Raw genomic sequence first — 25,170 nt, 5'->3', positions numbered from 1 at the left:
CTTCACATCTCAGCCTTCTGGGAGTGGTGCTGTGCTCCTCATGGTTTCTGCTTCTGAAATCCCACCTCAGGCAGACTTTGATTTACAGGCAGCAACAGTCATCCATAATGGTTCTTATTTTACCGCCCATCTAGTTTCATAACCACATGTCCAACTTAGGGTTGCAGGAAGGGGAGCTTCAGTACATGTTCACGTACTGTGTTGTGTGATATACTACAAGTGTTTGTCCCATAAGTATTTGGACAATGAACTCTGCTGTAGCTGTGTCTCTGTCCAAAGTAAAACAATCAGGATGTGTTGAAGTGCAGAATCAGAGTTTTAATTCGAGGGATTTAACAAAAGAACTGCTTTAACTGCTTCCTGGCTGCGTTCAGCTGTTACTCACAGGGCACCACAGTGGGTGACTGTTCATGTGTGATTGGACACATTTTTAGGCCTGATGCCATTTCTGACACAACCCCAAAGAGATGTTTTGTCTCCTCCTGAGATTCAGCCGCTGAGCTTCCACTTGGTAGGCAAATGTGTAAAGAACTATATTCAGGGGCGTTTTTAGCCCGTTTTGGGGGGTGCTTCCCAAAATGGATCAAAGCACCCCCAAAGATTTCTTACTTTTTTGACAATATTTGGTGTTTGTGTGATACACTACAAAAAATATAGAAAGTATACAGTACTTGGTTGAGATCTTTTAACAACAGAAGTATAGATACCCCCCTCCCAGAATGGTTTGTTCCAGCTCTCCCCTGCTCTGGCTCTGGTGCCCTTTGTGCCAGAGAGATGGTGGCTGAGACGCAGCAGAGCGGAGGTGGAAGTGCCTGGCTTAAAACAGGACATGTTAGCTGCATTTAACCTTCAGTTACTCTTTATATAGTTGGTAGGAGTCAGACCATGTTTCTGTTTACCTGAAAAACATTACACCAGGTAACCTGCTGTGTTAAACGTGTTTTCTGACGATGTTTGCTGCCCTACAATCCGTCCTGCTCTGTAGTAAAATCAGAGACATTTGACCGTCCTGTTGCTCCCATTGAAATGTATACAGCCTGTTTAAAATCTAAAACTAAAAACTGTCCGTAGCTGCTGTTGTTACCACTGTCCTGTTAGAAAAGGAAGGAATGAGAGAAGAGAACAATAAAAAATATTGTTGCAACCCGCTAAAAACCCTGCCGGCAGAAATAACTATACACTATTAAAACAAGGCTAAAACATGTTTTCCATAAGCTAAAATTACCCTCCCACAGTCCCATAATCCCACAGTCCAGCCACACATGGGCGAGTGGTCCTTATATGAAAGAGACAGGAGAGGAACTTCTCTTCCAGTATGGTAAGACCCGTCAGCAGCAGACCAGGGAGGAGGCTCCTATCGCAGACCTGTCTCCTGCTGACAGCGCGTCGCCGCACAGTCCCGCCCCACTCCACACCTGAACACGGACTCCCTCGTCTCACCGTCAGATGCAGGCAGAGGGGCATCCCTGCCCTGTTGTGCATTGCAGCCATCGCCACCCACTGTTGCTGTTCCTGCGTTGGGACTGGATCGCCGAACGACTCGCGGCACCCCACAGCAGTTCCTTCCACACACGTGCGGGCTTGCACGCGTTCCTTTTTCTCCTGCTCACCTTTCGTGCGTCACACCTCTTCTTGTCTCTGCGCTCACTATCCCCTTTAACAGGTCAACCTGGCGGCTGATAGGCCACCTTGGGGAACGCCCCCACCTCACAGGTGCCTACAATTGTCTGTTTAGTCCACAGTGGGTTAAAGGAACATGGTACAACATTAACACACATAATATAAATATAAGGATAAAACCATGCCGTATAAATATCAATAAACAAACATGCAATATAAATATCACAATAAAATCATGCAAATAAAATCAACACTATGTACCAATACACAGATTGATAAAACATAAAAACACAAATTTCCACTGTGTGACATCTGCGTGTGATTATCAGTTCAAAGAGGGAGAGAGGAAAGAGGGGAAAGAACAAGGTCAGGAAGAATCAGGTAAGGAAGCAGACAGGGAGCAGTGACAGTTACAGCAGAAACTGTTAAACTGCTTGAGAGAGTTGATCACCAAACACTGATAGATTTGCCAACCTCAAGGTGAGGTGACGTTAAAATAAAAGAAACAATCTGCAGAGCCATGTTAGTCGTGTCTGCAGTGAAGAGCTTTTTATACATTGTACCATAGGCACAGTTGCCTCCATTTTTATAATTGTTTAAATTAATATTTTGTACATTTGTACATTTCAAGGACTCTATTTTTGGAGTGTATGTTTATTTATCTGTATTATATTATACGAACACTTTAAAAGTCTGTCCAAAAATCACTCAGTTTACTTTTTACTCACTATGAGCATCATTCATTATTCTCCCCAGTAATTAAGGTCAGGATATGTATGTTTTTATTCCAATCCATTCTTCTTTTGCAGCGTTTAAATAACCTTGATCAGATTTGATGGTTTTGTTACAAACTTTTCAAAAACTGTTTGATTAGAGTTTGTTTTTAGAATTGAATATTGATTTATTGATTAGCATTCAAATATCTCAGTGAAAACAATAAAGATCTACCACAAAGCAAGAAACCGAGACAAGGCTAATCAAAAGGTACTGGCTGAAGCATGTTTATTAAATTGTGTTAAAATGTACAAAACAGTGATGTCATGTTTTGAGACTTGATGAATTTAAGAATCTTATGATTTAATACAGAAATTTGCAGACTTGCACAGAGAGGGTAAAATTAGGATGACTGATAACGGAGACGAAGACAACAGACGACGAGGACAGGAAGGAACAGGGGTTTAAATGCACCAAGGAGACAGTCAGAGAGAACTTGGGACAACTGGAGGCATGTAGGGATGCAGGGACTGACAGAGACGGGGAAGACGTCTCATCGTGACGAGTAAAGTTTATCTTGCCTGGCTGGGCAGCTCTCTGGGTGCTCAGCACCCCCAAAGCTCTGATCCTAGAATCGCCCCTGGTTGAGACGCATTTTCTCTAAATACCGGGTCTCTGTGGCTTTTAAACACCTCAACACGCTGCACCAAAAACTGGTCCACCCCAAGGATCGGGTCCCCGACACAAACAGAGTAACATAGTGTACGCTGTTAAGTGCAGGAGGATTGTCAGGATTTATACATCGGGGAAACCAAACAACCTCTGGCTAAGAGGACGGCACAACACAGAAGAGCCTCCTCGTCATGCCAGGACTCTGCAGTCTGTTTACACCTACAGGCCAGTGGACACTCTTTCAATGATGAGGATGTGACATCCTGGACAGGGAGGAACGCTGGTTTGAGGGCGGAGTCAAGGAGGCCATTTACGTGAAAAGGGAAAGACCATCTCTGAATGGAGGAGGGGCCTAAGGGTCCATCTGTCACATCTTACATGCTGTGACTGCAGCCATTCCCCAGCTCTCTGTGAATGGGACTCATGGACATGGATCAGTGGTTGTTGATCAATGGTCATGAGAATTTGCATGATTAAGATGAAGGAACTGACCTCAGCCCCAGTGGGCTGGTTTCAGTCATTATGCAAATGTCCTGTTTATAAGATTGAAACCTGCAGCTGAGACTGAAGACGTCACCTGATGATGACGACACGTTTCTCCCACAAAATGCTGCGTCCAGATGAACAGAACCAACTTTTGTACTGACCCACAGTTTTGTGTCTCTTGCAGCTGTTTCATCGGGCATGTTTGTTGTGACCCAGAGTCCAGATGTTTCTGTCATGGAGGGAGAGACCGTAAGCATCACCTGCTGCTGGACAAGAACGTTTGAAAGATTCAGAGTGGCCTGGCTGAAAAATCAAACAATAATTAAGAGAGAGACCAACGCAAATCAATCTCCAAGTCTCTGAAAAAGGAGGCAAAGACTCATCTTTGAACATTTCAAACATCAGAGGATTCAGGAACACACATCTGTAAAGTGACTGTGGAGATTCCATCTTTAACTGTGTCTAAAGGAAATGGGACCATCATCACAGTCAGAGAGAAGACGGTGAATAACAACAACAACAACCACACAGACTCCAGTGAGTGAACACGTTCAGTTTGGTGACCAACACGCCTCCAAAATATGTCAACGTCACCTTTTACAGATTAAACGCTGTCACATGAAAGTTTAGTCTGTCACGTGTCTGTGCTGTTACCGTACACGTGGCAGCCTTTGGTCGTCTGAAGGGACGATTAATAAACATTGAATCCTCCAAACCAGAGCGATGAAACTACCTGAACGTCTGTCAGCTGAAAACCTTCAAACTTACAGACGTTTGTGACGACTGGCTTAGAAAAAAACTTTACAAACTTGTTCAGCATTTTTGGTTTTGTTTTAAATTTATGTGATGATTCCAAAAACACTGCTGATTAAAAATGAATGATTGACTTTTGACTGATTGTCTCATTTAATGAATTAATTAATACTTATCATAGTAAACTCCTCTGGGTTACCATGGTAACACGACCAGTAAAGATGCTTTGGCATGCAGACTGGAGCAGCAGGGATCAAACCACCTGTCACGGCTGCACAGCAGTCGTGTGGTGTATTGAAAAAAGGATCCAAAATGCAGGTACCGGCTGTGGTGCGAGTGAGTGTTTATTTACAGCGGTGAGAAGGTGACAAAACAGGAAGAGCAGAGCAGGGAGTAAACAAACCTAAACTGGGAAAACTAAAGAACAAAACTTAAACCAAACACTCACGGGAGGAGGAGCGAAATGCACAAAGAGAGATGGCAGAGAGACGCAGAATGAATACCAGGTAACAGAATAATGCAGACTGACATGGAACTAAACAGACGACGCGACAGAGAGCACAGGAAAACACAGGGCTTAAATACACGGGGAGTAATCAGGGAATGGGCCACAGGAGGGAGACACAGCTGGGAGCAATAAGGCTAACGAGACAGGGGAGAGGTAAAACTGAACACACTGACATGAGACATGAACTTTCAGAATAAAACAGGAAACTAACAGACACAGAATCAGACAGGACACTGAACATGACAGGCAGACTCATGAGCAGACACAATAACACCATGGACAGACAGAGGGAACACAGAGAAGTGGGAGCAGGCAGGCAAAGAACAGAAACCTAACAAATGGCAAAATCACAACAGAATACACACTCGGAATGAACAAAAGCATAAGGAAACACAAAACACTGAGTCCTCAGACTCAGGACCATGACACCACCGACCTTACTATTGTCAGGTGACCTGCTCCACCTCCTGAGCCCCACTTCTCATGACAAATGACTTCCTTTTCTTTTATTCTCACTGACACTTGAGGATTGATCATGTTTGATTAGAGCTGCTGCTTATTCTGCAGCCACAGGATGTGCCGAGGCTCAGGGAGGGGCAGCCATGTGACCAGTTCGGCTGAGAGAAAGAAGACATCAAAGACGTGCTGTGGAGGAGCCAGATATGAATAATAACTCATGATTAAACACGTAGAGGTGTATTAACACAAAGTGAGTGAAGAAGAAACACCCAGTGCATCATGGGAGTCCCCCAGCAGCCTACACCTATTGGGTGGATGTTACATGTACAAGATTCAAACTTGTGATTTGAACTAAATAATTTCATGTTTCTGTGGTGAACATAATTAAATCATGTAGCATCTGCATGAAATTCAGCAACTTAATTCTTGTTCTTGTTGAGATGACAGGATACAATCTAGTCAGAGTGGTTCGTTACCTGGACTCACGAAGTTCACAAGATCACATTAGATGTCAAACTGCAGGAAAATCACTGGAGTTTTCAGCAGCAGACAACTACGCCCACAACAACAGATTTCTTTGAGTGTAACTAAGGGAGGATTCAGGGTCACCTGGTCCAGCCCTAACTATATGCTTTAGCAAAAAGGAAAGTTTGAAGCCTAATCTTGAAAGTAGAGATAGTGTCTGTCTCCTGAATCCAAACTGGAAGCTGGTTCCACAGAAGAGGGGCCTGAAAACTGAAGGCTCTGCCTCCCATTCTACTTTAAATACTCTAGGAACAACAAGTAGGCCTGCAGAGTGAGAGCGAAGTGCTCTAATAGGGTGATATGGTACTATAACAGGGGTCCCCAACTCCTGGACTCCGGTCCAAATCCAGACCCCAAGAGGATTTTGTCCGGATCACAAAGCAGTTTCTCATTTACCGTGTAGTTGGATAGTTTCTTCCTGCCGGCTGCCGTGGCTGACTTTTGAACTGGCGCGACACGCAGCTATGCAGGTTAGCATCATGCTGGTCCACTCTCCCAGCCAGCTGTTGGCAGTAATGCACCACCAACTGCCAATAAAACGACAAAGAAGAACAAGCTATGTGGGTATGTGAGTTGATAGGTTACTATGTTGGGAGCTTGCTGAGTGGATGAGTAAAAGAAGATGGCTTTGTCAAAAATACTTATAAAGTTATAAAGAGTGGAAATCTGAAGAGCTGTTATGAAATCAAACATAAGAACTTTAACCAAAGCTGTGCGCCTGGGTCTGACGGTAGAACAAGAAGAATAAATGAGGTATGAGCGGCTACACGGCTGATAACAGTCTGTACAGCACAACAGCATACGAGTGTTCACTGTGAGCACGGTGGATTTTAGGAGGACACAAAAAGACTTTCACTGACTGGAAAATGATAAAGAGTGAAAGGAAGCTGCAGCAGAAACACTTTTTAGTTTGGAAGAGAAACAATGTAACACTTTTAGATGGAAACAAAGTAAAGTGCAACAATTTACCTTCAATAAAAAATAAATTACATCCTTAATAAAACTATAAACATTTGAACCGTTTGATACTGAAACATAAAATGAAATAAACTCCATAAACAATCAAAATGAATTCAAACTGATCAGCAACATTAACTCAGGAGCACAATATATGAAACACTTTAACCTACAAAACAAAAACGAATCAAACAGTTTGTGCTGATTTCTTTCTTTGATCAAAATAACAAAGTCAGCATTAATGGCTCCGACGAGCACGTTTTGCAGTGCACAGCTTTTCAAAGCAGCTTTGAAGCAGGATCCTGCAGCTCTCAGCTCCTGCTCAGTGTTTAGCTGGGACCTGGACTTGGTCTGCAGCAGCAGCAGAGAAGCCTCACAAAGATGAGACTAAAGGAAGAAGAACGCCCAGAGCCTGCTGCCCTCAGAGTGGATACTGCTTCTCTACACTCAGCCAGAATCCACTCAGTGTCTGTGATGTGAACTGCAGTCTCAGTGTGGAGTCAGACGTCAATGAACTGGTTCTGCTCTGCAAAGCTGAAACCAGTTGGAGCTGGTCATGCTGGGAACTGTTTTCATGGAAGTCCTTTTTAAAGTATCCCATCAGTGATGAAATATGCTGCTTGATATATGGAGTCACTGAGGCGGCATCATCGTCAGTAGTGTCAACAAATTCATGCAGGTTCTCCAATGAATCTGTGTCTCCTTCATCGAGTCTCCTGCCCCACACTGCAAGCTTTCAGTGACAGAGCTGATCTTGTGACCTGAGGGAGGTTTTTATCTTTCCCTTGAAGCTGTAGATTTACTTCATTTCCAAATATGTCCCTCAGGTAGGCCAGTTTTGCCAGGAAGCTCTCATCACTAACTCTGCGACTTCATACTTGTGCTCCTGCTCCAAAAACATCTGATCTGCTCTCTGAGCTCAAAAACTCAGGACAAGACTTTTCCTGGTGACAGCCGCCTGGCTTCACTGTGAAACAGCACAGCTTGATGTTCGGCTACATCTCCTCACAGACAGCAGAGACACTCTTGTTTTTACTGGTCTGGTCTTTATAAAACCGACTACACCAATAATTTCAGTCATAACCTCACTGAATTCAGAGGAAAGCTGCTCTCAGTGTGAAACACTCCAGCAGAGGGCGCTGTTAAGTCCTTATTGTAACACAGTTACTGTGTGCAGTTAGACTTCATACATAATCTGCACTTATTTCCATCAGACATGCTGTCAGTAAATGATTGGTTTCTATTGATTCTACTTCCTGTTGACTCGTTTGATGACAGTGAAACAATCACAGCTGATTGTGTGATGATGTAAACTGTCACTGTTACATTCAGTGTGTGTGACATAATGTTAGTGCAGGCTGATAACAGCCTGGTTCTGTTAGAAACACATGAACGTGTCCATAGATCAGTGTGTGTTTAACATGAGAGCTTCAGCCCTGCTGATGTGTTAAATAAAGACATGCAGGAAAACTGATGAGACTCTGAAATAACTCTTTATATTTATAATGTAACTCTGCATCAAAAGAACAACAAAGGATCCCAGACAGGTTTCTGTGAACAAAGACCATTCTGATGTTTCTGTGTTTCTAACACTTTGACATTATTAGTAAACAGACTGCAGTGAGCAGCATTTATAAAGAGCTTCTATATAAAGATATGACAGCTGTTTGACAAGTTTATCACTCTGTGTTTGGACCTGATCAGTCCAGCTGTTTACTTGAAATATGTTCATTTTGGGGTGGGTACAGTTTCCTCTGCGGTGGGTAGGGTGGGCTGCCCCGGGTCCTGTGGGGCTTGGCAGTGCTACCGTAGGCCGCGGTCTGGATGGACCTGGGCTCCCTTGCCTTGGTGGGTACCAGAGGACGGGGGTGCCTACTGGGGTCAGCGGGGGAGCTGGCCCTAGGGAGGGGCATCCTCCCCTCCCTCCTTTTCCTCCCCATCCCCGGCTACCTCCCTCTTCCCGCTCCACCACACTCACCCATACAGGTAGGGCCTTGGGGTGCGGGTGTGTCACAGGAGTGCAGGTGAGACATCCCCCCCCCCCGTCCCCTTCTGGCCACCTGTGCCTCAATTTTATCTCACAACTTAGACATCCACATTACTTACACTCTCATAACACACACATATATATAGGGCCTTGAGGGTGGGCACATTAGCGGCGTCCAGTGGACGGTCTGTGTACTCAAACCTACCTCTGGCGCTGGTGCCCACCTCTCAATTTTAAATCCATGTAGACATTGAGGGTTCTCGGGAGGGGCCATGCTAACACCTGCTGCTCTCTGGCAGCAGCACCATTTTTTAGTTTTAAATGCACTTTAGAGCAACACGCAGCAACACTACACATGAGCGGGAGGAGGGAGGTATGGGGTCTTCACACACCCCCGTTCTCTGCTAGCCATCGGGGCGGGGGGGCTGGGAGGAGATGTTGGCTGTCCGATTGGCCTCCCTGCTGCTGCGGAGCCTGGGACGGTCTGCTTGCCTCCACCCCGGGGGGAAGGGTAACATCTCTTGGGTCTGGGTTCTGCTTCCCCCTCTGGGGGCGAGGGTACCTGGACCCGGGGTATAGAGTATGTTTGGGGAGTGTGATTGTGTGTACATGTCCATTTATGTCAGTCCTTACGTTGGGTGAGTGCTGAGTGTTTGTATATGTGTGCATGAGGGTGGGAACGCATGTTTGTGTCTGTGTGTGCCTGTTTGTCTGTGTCTATATGTCAGGTCGGGTCTTAGACTCCACCTCTCTGGGAACTCCCAGGCCCTCCAAGGCCTATCTCCCCTCACCACACTCCCTGTTGGTGACTGATGCCCTCAGGGGTCGGTGCATTGGTGGTTCTTGGTGTCCGGGGCTGGGCGCTCAGGTATGTACCGGCTCACTCCCGGTGGCTACCTGGCGGGGCCTGGCGCCTGTTGCTCGGTCAGGCCTCCTCCGGGGTGTGGGGGGCCCTCGGGCCTCCGGCCTCTGGGCCTGCGGCTCGGTTCACTCTGGCACAGCCGGCTGCCGGCGGAGCCGTTGGGCACGCTGGTGAAGCCCCCTCTAGCTTCTGCTCGGTGGCTACTGGGTGACGCCTCGTCTGGGGATCCTCAGCCCTTCCCATGAGGGTGGCACAGATGCCCCTCCGGTTGTCCTCCTTGGGCTCTCGCACTCTGGGGCCTGGATCTCCTCCATGCCTGTTTCATGCCCTGGGGGACGGGGCTATGGCTCGCTACATCCTCTTGCAGACCATTACATGTGGAAACCATTTGAATACAAGCGCGCTGATCCACACAGGTGTGCACACGGGTGTTCACTGCTCGTAGACTTAAATTACACCTTTCTTGGCTGCTACTTCAAAGCACATTGTGCGCTGTCTGTCCTGCGTGCTGCACAACACATTATTTGACCACAAGTGTCTGTGAAGGTTCTCAGTCATCCAGGTCATCGTAGTCAAAGGAGCCTCTGTCAGCTAGAGCTGGGCGATAGAACGATAACGATATGTATCGCGATATAACTTTTACTCGATAGAGAAATTAAGCTATCGCGATAGACCTCGCCGCTCTTGTCCTCTTAAAAAAAAAAAAAAAAAAAAGGGTCAGCCAATCCAAATTAAGTAGCGCAGAGCCGAACCAATCACAGCCGCAGCGTCACGTCACGTTACTTGTTACGTACAGCACAAGTGCCAAGCCGCACGTGTGTTTGTTTGGGAAGCAGCCAGCGGGTAATGGAGGAAATGAGTGTGCCGACTAGAAAATTCAACCGAGCGTGACCGAAGAGAAAACAGATGATGGTTCCAATGCCGGAGAGATTGTCGAACAGAAGAGCCACAGAAGTTCCATAGTGTGAAGGTATTTCGGCTATTTCAAGTCTGACAAAAAACAGAGTAGCGTGCACTGTAAATTGTGCCGAAAGCAAGTCTGGAAATACAATAAACTGGTGCATGCGTCACACTGTGCGCCACGTTATTGTTTCGGTGAAATGAATTTCTACAATACTGTTAATTCTACTCTCTGCAGTGTTTAAATGCTTACATATACACACAGTTACTGTCCCTCCACGCATACGACTCGGTTCTGCTTCTATGCCCCAGCTTTGTTTACTTTTTCCCACCGAGGCTTCTAGACTTCTGATTGGCCAACATTTCTGCACGGTTAGGAATCTAGCGCCACCTGCTGCTTTGGCGTGTTCATAGCAGCGTTTTCCTTCATTTCTGCCTTTATGTGTGGACGGGATTATTTTTTAAAACGAAAACGGAAAATCTCCGTTTTCAAAAGCACCCGTGTACGTGTGGACGTAGCCTCAGTCTCTTACTGGAAGCGCTAATTCGTCATTCGGCTTTTGTCAGACTAAAGTAACTGTTAAAACTGTTTGAAAAGCTAAGCTATACAACAAGGAGAGATTGAGAATTTCCTTTTAGTTCTCAGTTTATTTGATATTGACAAAAGTTAGTCATTTTTGTCTGTTCTTCTGTAAAACAAACTAAGATTTATTTTTAGAATTAATATTTTGTTTCTAAGTGGAATTGACAGTTTAGTCTGTTTCGTTTGTTCTATTTTGAAACTTAAACGCTTTAGCGGCTGCCTTTTGTGTAGTTTGCAATATTTGCCTTTATTTATCTGAAAAAGTCTCATGTTCCTTAAGTACATCTACCCTGTTGAACTTATTATGGGAAATAAATATTTAAATCAAAACAAGCTGCTGATTATTTCACATTTTACTTGTGAGCAACGGCACATTTAAATCTTACAAATATAGTTATTTGGCTTATATCGTGATAGATATCGTTATCGCCTGAAATGAAAAAAACATGTCGTGATATGAAAAAATCTCATATCGCCCAGCTCTACTGTCAGCAAAGAGGCACAGAAAAGAAGATCAGACACCAGCGAGGGAGGATAAGAAGGACAGACGCAACAACATTGTCATCCCCTATGTAGCCGGTGTATCAGAAAAACTCAGGAGAGTTTTCTCCAAGCATGACATCCCGGTGTATTTCAGACCCAGCAACACGCTCAGACAAAAACTGGTTCACCCGAAAGATAAAACGCCAAAACACAGACTTAACAATGTGGTGTATGCTGTACAGTGCAGCGAGGAATGCCCAGACCTCTACATTGGAGAGACCAAACAGCCACTTCACAAGCGCATGGCACAACATAGAAGAGCCACCTCCACAGGCCAAGACTCAGCAGTCCATCTGCATCTTAAGGACAAAGGACACTCCTTCGAGGATGCCAATGTTCACATTTTGGACAGAGAGGACAGATGGTTTGAAAGAGGAGTGAAAGAAGCATCTATGTCCACTGTGAGCGACCATCTTTGAACAGAGGCGGGGTTTACGACACCAACTCTCTGCCATCAATAATCCAGTTTTGAGATCCCTTCCCAGACGCCTTAACGCCCACTCACATCCTGGGCCATCTGATCTCAGGAATTCGCATGATAAGGTGGGGCCAGGTTTCACAATGAACTCACCCGAAACTCTGGCTGATTGGGACCCACACCCAGTTTCACACCTTGGCTCAGGCGATTAGAGGATCATCAGGGGGTCCTTTTGTCCCTCTGTGGGGGGTCACTCCCACTAGGTTTATATCTGGGACTCTCCACCATTTGACCTTAGAACTGAAGAAGCTTCTCGGATGAGAGGTGAAACGTCTTCAAGTAACTTAAAGAAGTCCAGACGCTTTTCTTTGCAAGCTCCTTTGACATTTGACCACGAGCAATCTTTTCTGGTTTGACGCCGTCTTTGTAGCCAGAAACCAGCTCTCTCCTCGGCTTCCTCCACTACACGCTTCCCCACGCCAGTCTCCTCCGTCACTATAAAGGGGAGAGTCATGAGCTCCATCACCCTCACCTGTGCCGTCCAACGTCCCGCCACCAGCCTCCACTGCAGCAGGCCAGAGACCACACCCCTGCCACAATAAGTAAAAGTATATCCTTGCTGTACCCTTAATGCTAAATGTGCTAAATTAACCGCTGCCTTTGCCCCTTTGGGATTATTCTTATGTCACTGGGATGTTGACCTTTGACCTTCACATTAGAGAGATGGGCAGACATAATTAGTGTATGAATTTTAAAGTAACAGGTAATAAAGAGAGTGTAGCAAATGTAGTCAGGTTTATTACTCTGTATCACACATGAGTGCCCGAGGGAGGCGGGGCTGACTGGGGAGACACAGGAAACAGAGAGACAGGGCTGACTCGACATGAAACGATGAAACGTGGGACACGGGAACAGAAACTAAACACAGGCTGAAATGAACACTGAGGGAGGGAGAACTAAGATTACTGAGAGCCTGATAAATAAGAAGAACAAAAAGCAAGAAAAACAAGAGTCAAAGAAAACCAAAAACACAAAGCATTGGGCCAGGACCCACTGCTGTGACATTTATATGTGATAAAAACATTAAAAACTGCTCAGATGTTGAAATCTTTCTACGTATACTTTAGGTTCAGCTCTCCAGCCTGGCATTTGGTTAAGCATGATTCAAACATTTGATTTTGTTTAACTGGTTTTAATTATAGTTACTTTTTGTGAACATTTGTTGCAGCATTTAAAAAAACATCATTTATTTTCAAACTTTTATTTGATTTAGAGCATCATATTTGACCAACGTAAATGTTTTAATTTCATATAAAATAACTGAAACAGTGAACTAAATATCTGAAATCTTTCCTTCCTTAAAAGTTATAATCCTACTTAAGTTATAGTGCAAATGCTTAAGCAACAAATATACTTGATGCTAATTAATTAATATTTCCCTTTGATGTTGCAACTATGCGGTCACTTCTGTCTTTAAACAAAATAATATTTTCCAGTTACAGAAATCATGAAGTCCAAACTAAAGTGCTACTGTTGCTATATGCATTTTATATAAATCATGGATGATGGTCCTGACATGAAGGAAGAGAAAGTTACAGGTTGCATCCTTTGACTTTGTCTCCGTGCCTTTGGGCGATTTTCAGAAGGACAGATGTTTCTGTTCAATTCTTAAATCAATGTTTTCAAACACAAACACTATTTTAAAGCTTCTAGAGAGTAAAGTATTAATGATAATTATAATAACAATAATAAAAACAAAAGCTCTCAGATCCATCAAACCAAGCAGCAGAAAGAACAATAACTGAAGAGAAAACTTTAACCTTGTAGACTTCATTATGTTCCAGCTGCTCTACAGACGCTGTGACCTCGAACTTAAGCAGGTCGTAAAGTATGTGCAGCTCAATAACTTCATAATCAGACCCTGTGGTATTTAGGCAGCAGAACAACTAAGAATAACAACTACAAATAATGTTTTTAGGTTTCTGTTGTACTGCAAGGTTCTGTACAGGAGAACCAAACCAAGAGCAAATATTACGTCTCATTTACACCTGAGCACGAAGAGCCATCAACATTTAGCAAATTGAATCATCTTTGTTTAGATGCAAGAAGAATCATATAGAAATGAAAAAGTAGAAATAGAAATCCAGAGCAAAGATATCCTCTAATTCAGCGTAGCACATGTGCAGCTGCTGCGATTCACGTAAGCATTCGGCTCGTCGCTGTTGCAGATTTTTCTCTCGCTGTTCTGGCTCACAGCGCTGCAAACACAAAAATAAATATCCCCAAAGCTGTGAAAGGGAGCTAATTAGTAAGAGTATTGTTACTCTCCGCAGGAGTAGTCCAGCAGTAGAAATCAGTCCAATAACAAGGTGTGTAACATCTAGCAGGGTGACAGAAAAACCCAGGGTAACTTCTAAGGACCTCAACGTCTCTCTCACATTGTGTTTTTTAAACATGCTTCCATTTGTCACTTCAGTCTTTACTCTGAAATACAGGAAGAGAAATCATGGCTGAAACAATTTCTCATGAAACCAGGGGTGTGGTCCAACAGTCAGTTTGGTGAGGAAGGTTCCTAACTGAGAGAAGTGACCCAGAAGTATCTGTGTAGCAGCCACAATGAATCCAGATCATGAGCTTTATTAACTGATCAAAGTCTCTTCTTTCATCTTCTGTATCATTCAGTTTGCATTGGTAATGCCCATTATTGTAATGCTTTTTTAAGACGAGCAAAACTTTATTTCACTTTGGGTTAGCTGGGATAAGTGATGGATGGAGGGAATTTTACTTCAGCCACAGAAATCCTAAACAGGAAGGAGGAGCAGAGTTACAGTGGATCACTATCCAGCAGGGAAACAAGGTTTATTTCAATTTCTTGGCCATGAGTGAGATTTACTGAGTGGGCAAATTAGGGAGACGACACCATCAGATCCCGAGCCCTCCATGTGTTAATCAAGAGACGGCTGCTGTGCTACATCCATAAATAATGAATAAATTAGGAGCTAAAGCTGAAAGGACAGTTTATTTGTACCATCTTCACGTGAACACATTCAAGAACATCACAGATGAAGAAACATTAAAAACTTCCACACTACATAAAGCAAGAAAAATAGTTTTTCTTTCAGGTGGTTTCAGAAAAACAGAAACATCAAACATCTCCAAGACTCTCTTTGAAAGAACTAAAAACCTTTGTTCTCATGGTCCAATCATGAGTGAACTCCCCGATGAAGCCTTGTGTGCTAAAACATGTCAGAGTTTTAAAGGTTAAACATGAGTTTCCAAAACGTTTTGCTGGAGAACAATGAACTATTTGACTGAGTTTCAATCATTTACAGACGAGCAAAACCAGGACAGAGAAAAAAGGACAAAACTGACTCAGTAAAACAACAGAAAAGAAGATCCCATGTAGATCTGTATTATGTAGAAGTTCAGCCCAGCAACCAGTTCAGTTCAACACAAGTTTAAATGATTCTATCTGAACTCTGTGGAGCCTGATCTCAAGCTTTTTGAGTCTGACACAGAAACCAGAGGATCTTTCTGTGTCTTCAGATTCACTGTGATCCAGTGATGGGAGTGATTTCAGCCCTGAGTGATCGCACTGATGTTTGCACAGAGCAGACAATGAGGTGAATGTTTGGGCACATTGGTAACAGTGAAACAGTTTATTAGTAACGTGGGATCGTTTGTGTGCAGAGTATGAACTGAGATTCCTGAAGCTCTTGTCACACTGGTCACAGCTGTAGTTTCCTTCCATGTGTGCACGTTCATGAATGTTACGATTACCTGACTGTGAGAAGCTTCTCTCACAGTGTCTGCACTTGTGTGGTTTCTCTCCTGTGTGGACTCCTTTGTGTGTTTTAAGCTGACTTGCAGTGGTGAAGGATGACCCACACTGATCACAGAGGTGCTTTTTAACCCCACTGTGAATCAGTTCATGTTGTTTTAACTCACTTGATGTGGTGAAGCTTCTCCCACATTCTTTGCAGTATTTCAGTTTGTCTCCAGTGTGTCTACGTTGATGTCTTTTTAGGGTCTTTTGCCGACTGAAAGTTTTTCCACAGAGGTCACAATGAAAGTCTTTCCCACCACCACAGTGATGACAGGGTTGAGAACTGGATCCATCTGTGTTGCTCTGCTTCTAAACAAAGACACAAAGACAGTGTAAGTCAGTCCTTCAACATTTGTATCCTGAACGTCGCCTGAAATAAAGAGCATCTCTGCAGACGTCCAACTACATTTGACTGTTTCAGTTAACACACTCAGTTTACTGGGCTGCAATAACTACAATACTACCACCATAATACTACAGTAATACTAAAATCATAACTGAAAGGAAAATCTGAATAATCACTCAGAGCTGCTTTTCCATGCAGTAGAATTGCTAACATGCTAACACAGTTTAATGAGCAGAGTTGTTCCAAACAGTCAGGCTAAAATGACAAGATAACAATATAAATACATACCTCACAGTAGCTGCACTTGTAGAGTCTCTTTCTGGTGTGGATCTGTTGGTGTCGTCTCAGGTAACGTGGAGATTTAAAAGTCTTCTCACACAGCTCACATTGATAAGGTCTCTCCTCAGTGTGGGTAAACATGTGTCGTTGTAAGTCTGCGTCTGTTGTAAAGTATTTGCCACACTGTTCACAGCAGTACACATCATGTCTGGTGTGAATGCGTAGGTGTGTATTTCGGCTCCCTCTCCGGCTGAAAGTTTTTCCACAGATGTCACAGCTGTATGGCTTAATTCCAGAGTGGGTAACTAGATGCTTCTGTAAGCTGCTACTTTGAGTAAAAGCTCTGCCACACTGATCACAGCTGTACGCTTTAACTCCACTGTGGATGAGTTGGTGTTGTTTTAGGTAACCCTTCAAGGAAAAAGACTTTCCACACAAGTCACAGCTGAACGGTCTCTCTCCAGTGTGGATGACCTGATGCTGTTTTAGTGAAGCCTTCTGAGTAAAACCCTTCCCACACTCGTCACAGCTGTATGGCTTAAATCCAGAGTGGGTAACTAGATGACTCTGTAAGCTGCTACTTTGAGTAAAAGCTCTGCCACACTGATCACAGCTGTACGCTTTAACTCCACTGTGGATGAGTTGGTGTTGTTTTAGGGAACCCTTCAAGGAAAAAGACTTTCCACACAAGTCACAGCTGAACGGTCTCTCTCCAGTGTGGATGACCTGATGCTGTTTTAGTGAAGCCTTCTGAGTAAAACCCTTCCCACACTCGTCACAGCTGTATGGCTTAAATCCAGAGTGGGTAACTAGATGACTCTGTAAGCTGCTACTGTGAGTAAAAGCTCTGCCACACTGATCACAGCTGTACGCTTTAACTCCACTGTGGATGAGTTGGTGTTGTTTTAGGGAACCCTTCAAGGAAAAAGACTTTCCACACAAGTCACAGCTGAACGGTCTCTCTCCAGTGTGGATGACCTGATGCTGTTTTAGTGAAGCCTTCTGAGTAAAACCCTTCCCACACTCGTCACAGCTGTATGGCTTAAATCCAGAGTGGGTAACTAGATGACTCTGTAAGCTGCTACTGTGAGTAAAAGCTCTGCCACACTGATCACAGCTGTACGCTTTAACTCCACTGTGGATGAGTTGGTGTCTTTTTAGGGAACCCTTCAAGGAAAAAGACTTTCCACACTCGTCACAGCTGTATGGCTTAATTCCTGAGTGGGTAACTAGATGACTCTGTAAGTGGCTACTGTGAGTAAAAGCTCTGCCACACTGATCACAGCTGTATGCCTTAATTCCAGAGTGGGTAACTAGATGACTCTGTAAGTGGCTACTGTGAGTAAAAGCTCTCCCACACTGATCACAGCTGTACGCTTTAACTCCACTGTGGATGAGTTGGTGTGTTTTTAGGGAACGCTTCAAGGAAAAAGACTTTCCACACAAGTCACAGCTGAACGGTCTCTCTCCAGTGTGGATGACCTGATGCTGTTTTAGTGAAGCCTTCCCAGTAAAACCCTTCCCACACTCGTCACAGGTGTGTTTTTTCTCTCCCTTTCTTCTGTGAGGTTTGTCGGCCTCCTGAGAGCGCTGACTTCTGGCTCCATGTTGGTCCTGCAGTGACAGAGATACAAACAGAGGCAGTGAGTGAAATGCAGTCGTGGAACAAACTCAACCTTCAAACTCCATTAACACTAGTTTTAAACCTGAAGGTGGAGCGTGGCACCAAACACCTTAAAGGTCTCTTATCCCCACCTGCTGGTAGTTCTAACACATTACATCCAACCTGCTGTTAAAGATAATTCATGACTGTTCAAACACTAAAATCACACACACACACACACACACACACACACACACACACACACACACACACACACACACACACACATTATTTTATCATTTAGATTATTTTGTTGTTTCCTATTACATATTTCTATAATTTGTGTAGATTTATACAGAATTATTCAGTGATAATAAATCCTATGTTTGTTTATTCTAAAGGAACCCCGTTAGCTTCCACAACAGATGTTGCTCGTCTTCCGTCAAATACTCACATAAAATATTACACAATAAAGTGGATTCAAGATATCCACATAATTTCACTCTTACATCCACAGTGAGGTTTCACAATTGTTCAAATATAAGCAATCAATAATAATAATAATAATATCAATAACATTGAGGCACATTACACAAATTTCAAAAACAAATCATGTCTTACAATATTTACAACAACTAAAAGCTCTGTAAATCGGCTTTTAAGTGTTCATTGAAGTTTTGAATAATTCTCTAATTTTTTAAGGCAACTTATTCCACTTAAAAGTTGCTCTAAATGTAACAGTTTTACAAAACGTTACTTTTAACTCGAGCATTTACTAAATTGCAGCTTGTTGAAAACTGTGTAATATGATGATGTATTTCATCTGGATACTGCAGCTGAGCAGAATAAATGTGGTGTGTTTAACAGAATTGCTTTCTTTAGAACTACAAGTAAGCCATAGAATATTTTAGCCTGTACAGGAAGCCAAGAAAGTTTATTATGCATTTGATCAATATTAGTATAGTATGAACATCTTCACACTAATCTGGACGCCTTATTCTGGACTAACTGAAGTCTGTTAAGATCTGTCTTATTAGCTGCTGACCAAATGATTGAACAATACTCCAGATGAGACATTACTAGTGCATTAATGACATCTTTCATAATGAAGAAGTGATACACAAAGAGCATTTCATAGCCATAGCTATGCCTTGTCGGCAGAGTTATGTGACATTAGTGATGTTTGTACTTTCAGCGTTAACTTGGTTTTAAAGCCTTTAAAATATACGCCGTTCAATAGTCGACCTTAATCTGACAGAGAATGTGATGATTTTGTGGATAATTAAAGTCAGTCATATATCCACAAACACAACAAGCTGAAAGTCAGTGATGCTGCTCGGTTTGCAGTCCTGAACATCACGGCACAAGCAGGATCCACTGCACTGTTAATGTTAGCTGTGTTATATTGCTGCCTCTGTTCGGTGGTGTCGAGCCAAACGGACTTTAACGTGTGTTTGAACGAGCTGACGGTTCACTCGTTAAGCTGAAAGAAAGATGCTTTAATCACAGCAGTCACACATGTGTCCACTGCACCATCTGGAACTCTTCTTGTTTACACTCGTAATAACACAAACACTAAATCCTGCTTCTCTGCTGCTGTTGTGTAGCAGTGTGTACACCTGAGACTGTCACCTGTGTCTGTCCTGCACTCTCTCTCTGTTTCTTTCTCTCTGATTGTGGAATAAAAGTATGAACATGTGTTTATAAGTTACACTTGTGTTTGAATCCTGCAGCTTATCACACATTTGATTTCCATGTGTGACGACTGCAAGTGTCCAGAGTGAGGACAGACTGAGGGACCCACTGCTGCACATCATCTGTGAGGCTTTGCAGCCCTGATGATCCACCAGGACAAACTCAGCAGTGTGTGAGGAAGAGGAGGAGGAAGAGCCAGCAGCAGCTGACAGATGGAGAGAATAGACAGACTGTTCCCTGTTTGTGAAGGACTGCTAGGAAAGTTTAACATAACTGTCTGTGCTGAATCAGTCTTATTAGGTAATGTTCAAATAATGTGATCATCCCAGTGTTTCCAGTGTGGGAGAAAGTACTCAGGGCCTTCAAGTTACACACTATGAAAGGCAGCAACAAGTTTAATGTTCAGAAACCTAAAGTCTGTATCAGCAGCAGAATGGAGCTAAAAATAAATGTTGGTTTCAGTTCTATGAAGCTTTGAGTATTTTGGATCAGCAGCTGCTGTGTTTGTTGCATCATATTGCTGTAACTGTTTATATGCTTTATATATTCTGAGCTAAGTTGATCTATAGTGTTACATGATACACTCTCAGAAATAATATAAATATATATATATAAATAACTGTTAGTATCATGGTTGCTAGGCAACCTGGGCAGCGCGACGGAGGTTAGACGTCCCATTTCACGAACCTACGAGCCTCGCACTTCGGCCTTAGCGGTCTTTGAGTCTGCGGCCCTTGAGGACTTTAAAGCTGCAGAACCTGAATCGGGATACAGCCATGATGATCTCCAGCCTCGTGCTCGCCAACATTCTGACCTGAGTTAAGAAGACGATCACTGAAATGGTCTCAGCAGGTCCTTTGATGACAGCAATGAAATGCAGTGGTAAGGCTGCCACGATTAGTCGACTAGTCACGATTACGTCGACTATCAAAATCGTCGACGACTGATTTAATAGTCGACGCGTCGTTTGAAGCTTTGTAAGATCTCAAAAGACGCAGGAATAAGTAGCAGGATTTAAGAGTGTAATAACGGACTGAAACAGAAGATGGCAGCACTGCATGTACAAGGATGCCAGCTGCCGTTAAACCCCGAAGAAGAAGAAGCTCTGTCCCAGAATTCATAGCGCGGCCCAGCGCAGTTTCCAACAATAGCGGCAGCTAGTTAGTTTTAATATTACTCTTATTATTCTTTCTGGGTCACAAAATAAACATTTAACATATTTTCAGGCGAGAATGTAGCTGTGTAAACCTCAAATATCGGCTCAGTTTATCAAGACATCACATATTTTCAAAAGCGCTCCGACATTTTCGGAGAAGTCTGTTACCCACTAGCTCGATAGCTAGCCGGGGGCCATGAGAGCACCGGACTCCCGGCAGATCGTTTTCAAACCCACCGCCCTACTCAGGTTAAACATGATATATAAGTCACTTAGATAAACTTAAAAATGTTATTGTTTGGCTTTTTTCAGTATTTTATTTGTTTTTTTTTGTTTTTTTGTTTGTTTTTTTAAATGACATCAGAAACAGCAGTATGCGACATTACGTGATGGCAGAGCTTCAGTTCATCCTTTGTCATTTTTTTTTTTTTTTTTTTTTTTTTTTTAATAAATAGGACAGGGGGAATGAATGAGAGAGAGAGGGGGAGAGAAAGAAAGAAAACCAAAGGGGAGAAGAGACGGTGAGAAGGGGGGGGAAGAGAGACAACAACAAAAAAAAAAACTCCTGGGTCACCTGTATGGAGAAAAAAAAACAAAAACAAACAAACAAAAAAAACAAACAGAGGAGACAGCAAACAACAAAGAGCAACATAATAATAGAGAAAACAAAGCACCATCACAATAAACTAGCTAGTCATAGATATCAGTATTTACTAAATAATAAACGATATTGTGCAGCACGCAAGATAGACAGCGCACAGTGTGCTTTGAGGCAGCAGCCAAGAAAGCTTTAGTCCGCGTCTGTGAATACCCATGTGTGCATACCTGTGTGGATCAGCATGCTTGCATTCCAAAGGTTTCTCCATGTAATGATCTGCTAGGGAGTGTGGGGGGGCCACAGCCCCGTCCTCCAGGTTGTGAAGCGGGTATGGAGGAGATCAAAACTCCAGACATCCAGAGGCCCCCAGAACACAAGAGACCATGGAAGACCAACAGAGGGGCAGCCGCGCCACTGTCCCAGTAAGAGCTGAGGAGAGTCCCAGATGAGGGCTCGCCCAGCAGCCGCGGAGCAGAAGTCAGGGGGAGTTGCAGTGACGCGCCCGTGAGCTCCGCCGGCCCCCAGCTGCGCCTGAGTGACCGAGCCCTAGGCCGAGAGGCCGGGGGCACCCCACCTCCAAAGGGGCCCGAGCGAGCCCCAGGCCCCAGGCCCCGACAAGCGGCCGCCAAGGAGTGAGCCGGTGTGTACCCGGACGCCCACCCCCAGACACAAAGAACCACCAACACACCGACACCTGAGGGAGTCCGCCACCGGCAGGGGAAGTGGTGGTGGGTGGAGATAGGCCTCCAAACCTTGGAGGGCCTGAGGTGTCCCCAGAGAGGTGGCGTCTGATACCCAACCTGACATATAGACACAGACATACAGGCACACACAGACACAAACATCCATTCCCACCCTCATGCTCTCATATGCACTCACTCCACACTCAACCAACGTGGAGACAGACATAAAGAGACGCTGTACACACAATCACACTCCCCAAGCGTACTCTACAAACCGGGTCTAGGTACCCTTGCCCCTGGAGGGGGGAATTGCACCCAGACCCAGGTGGTGTTACCCTTTTCCCTGCGGTGGGGAGAGGCAGACCACCCCGACTCCGCAGCAGCAGGGAGGCCCCACACCCCAGACCGCAGTCGGACGGCCAACTCCTCCTACTAGCCCTCCCGCTCCAGCAGGCCGCAGAGAGTGGGGGTGGGAGAAGACTCCAAACCTCCCTCCACCCGCTCATTGTAGTGTTGATGCATATGTGTTCTAAGGTGCAATATTTTATTTGTTCCTGAGTAATTCGGCTGAGTTTATTAAACTTCACCAAAACAATCTGCACATTTAATTAAAATTTAATAAACTACCATCTTGTCTTTATTTTTAGTTAGCACATACCTTAAACACTTAAAGCTGTAAGCTAATGATAGTTATATAAGAGCAGATGCTGCTGGTGCAATAAGCTGTACGTTTTACGTCCAATGGATGATGATCTGATTAGTCGACTAATCGCAAAAATAATCGGTGACTAGTCGACTATCAAAATAATCGTTTGTGGCAGCCCTATGCAGTGGTAAGGCGTTTTGGGGATTAAGTTCGTTTTCATGGCAAAGAAGGACGATGCAGTTCATCTGATCACTCCTCATAACATTCTGGAGTGCAGGCAAAATGCTATTATAAAAACTTAAGCAGCAACTTCTCCAGGTTCCAATATTTATGCAATTCTCAAACCTTTTGGCCACGACTGTATAACCTCTTCTGAAGTTTAGTGGATATTATACATGGTTATGCTCAGGATGTGTCGGCCAGTTTCCACTGGAAACGCCTTTTGGTTAAACTGTCAGCGAGGAATTTGCATTTGCACTGTTACATTTTTATATAACTTTAATGCACATAAACAACAGCTGCTTGTTTCAGTGAAAATACATTGATGGCTTTTTAATAAAGTTGTGCAGCTGTAAAGTATTTTGTCTGGTGTCAATTATATCGTCAGCTACATCGTTATGGCAAATGTTCAAATGTATATGGTGATAAATATCTTTGGTCATATGGTCCTGCTCTGTCTGTCACCTTCTGTGTTGAGCTCATTGTTTCCTCTGTAGTGGCTGAGCTGAGTCCAAGTAGCTGAAAATGTTCCTCTGCTGCTCCGTCAGACTCTCCTCCTCCTGCTGATCAGCTGGGACACAAAACAGATCTTTGTTAGGCTCCACACTGCACTGAAGAGTCAAAGTGTCTCATATGTTCATCTGACAAGTAAAAGAACACATTTTTGTTTCCCGAGGTGGGCAACTTGTTGGAAACAAACACAAAAGGTTTGAGCACTGATACCTGCCATTGCTGCCATTGAAAGATGCAACGCCAGCAATGTGGATTGTCAAGACTCAAACCAATCATCAAGCAAAGACAACAGGGATCATTTGTTTCTGTTTATTTAGCATTCACAGCATTTGTAGTTGCCTTCTGTGCAGGGGAAGTCCACGCACACTGTGTGGTACGGCCATCCGCAGAAGGTGCATTCAACCTCTGTAAGAGAAACGAGATTGTCTGAGACTGAAATGATATTCACTAAAGAAGTGGTGATTTGTAAAACTTCAAGTGTATGATAAGGTGAAAACAAATACACAACTGCATGTCATGTAGTTGAAGGTTTTTTTCTTTTGGAAGACCGGAAAACACTGAAAGTTACAAATTAGTCCTTTATTTATCCAGGTAAAAAAAAATCTCATTGAGATTAAAAATCTCATTTCCAAGAGAGACCTGGCGTCATGGCAACACAAGTCACATACCACACAGGTATATAACATTTAAAACAAACACAATATCCCAACATGTGTAACAAATGTATTGTGCTTGAAACAAATTCAGAATAGGTGATAAAGCAGCTGCACATGTGTGTCACGAGTAAATCTGGCTGTATAACAAACAGAAACAAGTGATCTGCTGTCTTTGCTCAACGGTTGGTTTGAGTCTTGACAATCCACATTGCTGCCATCTTTCAATATGTTGAATGCACCAGTGTAAGTGCAGCCACTCAGACTCAATGTGTTCATAGAAACAGGTGCAGATGTGTCACGAGTTCATCCAGCAGTAGCTATGGCACTTGGCCACAGGGGGCAGCAGTGGACTGACCTGCATTCGAGACTGCTCCAGCTGCTCTGTGACAGTCAGTAGATCTGCTACAAATTGCAGATCATATGCAAGTTTTGGAAATGACATTTTAAATATTCTTAACTTAGCCACGGCAGCATTGTTGATGTATTACCTATATACTACAAATTATTCCACCTGCTGAAAAGTGGATCTAATGTGGGCGGACTCACACTTAGCAAATAAACCTGTGATGTGAGAATGTAATCAAACTGTTGATCAGAGGCAAAGTAATTTAAAGTTTATGATGCTATCGTCTAATGTTAGCTGACATGATGTTAGCTTGTAAACTTATGTTGTTGTCTGGGTCTCATGTCTGATCTGATGATAATAACTGTGACAACACAGAGATTAAATAAAGGACGTTGGTGGGACTTCTTATGTTAGAACTACAACTTCAGTTAAGGAGTGAGACGTAAGGTGACAAGGAGAATGAAGAGAATGAGAAAGAAGTAACTGGGAAGAGAAAATGAAAACAAAAATTTGAAATGATCAAATTTGTGTTAACAGATGATGGTGATTTTAAAAATTCAAGTAATTTAAAGGTTTTATCCTATTTGTTGTTGTTTTTTTCATATTCTTCTATTTGC

The 25,170-nt window shown here is 43.6% G+C and overlaps 2 protein-coding genes across 2 annotated transcripts in view; both read right to left on the bottom strand.

Moving 5' to 3' along the window:
- Positions 1 to 23,754, bottom strand: part of LOC146672590 (uncharacterized) — a 28,481-nt gene extending 4,727 nt beyond the window's left edge. Inside the window, exons 1-3 of the mRNA XM_085402590.1 lie at positions 23,504 to 23,754; positions 16,448 to 18,052; positions 15,936 to 16,122 (exon numbers count right to left, since the gene is read on the bottom strand). Coding sequence (XP_085258716.1) covers positions 15,936 to 16,122; positions 16,448 to 18,052; positions 23,504 to 23,521 — 1,810 coding nt within the window. The 5' untranslated portion in view covers positions 23,522 to 23,754. The remainder of the gene's footprint in view (positions 1 to 15,935; positions 16,123 to 16,447; positions 18,053 to 23,503) is intronic.
- Positions 1 to 25,170, bottom strand: part of LOC146672589 (NACHT, LRR and PYD domains-containing protein 12-like) — a 236,742-nt gene that overhangs the window by 210,982 nt on the left and 590 nt on the right. The gene's annotated exons all lie outside the window — the stretch shown is intronic.

This window comes from Rhamphochromis longiceps, linkage group LG3 (assembly GCF_057381845.1).
Source record: "Rhamphochromis longiceps isolate RC_006_pf linkage group LG3, R_longiceps_female_GT1.1, whole genome shotgun sequence".
Classification (NCBI taxonomy): Eukaryota; Metazoa; Chordata; class Actinopteri; order Cichliformes; family Cichlidae; genus Rhamphochromis; species Rhamphochromis longiceps.
This window is presented reverse-complemented; position numbering and strand designations above follow the sequence as displayed.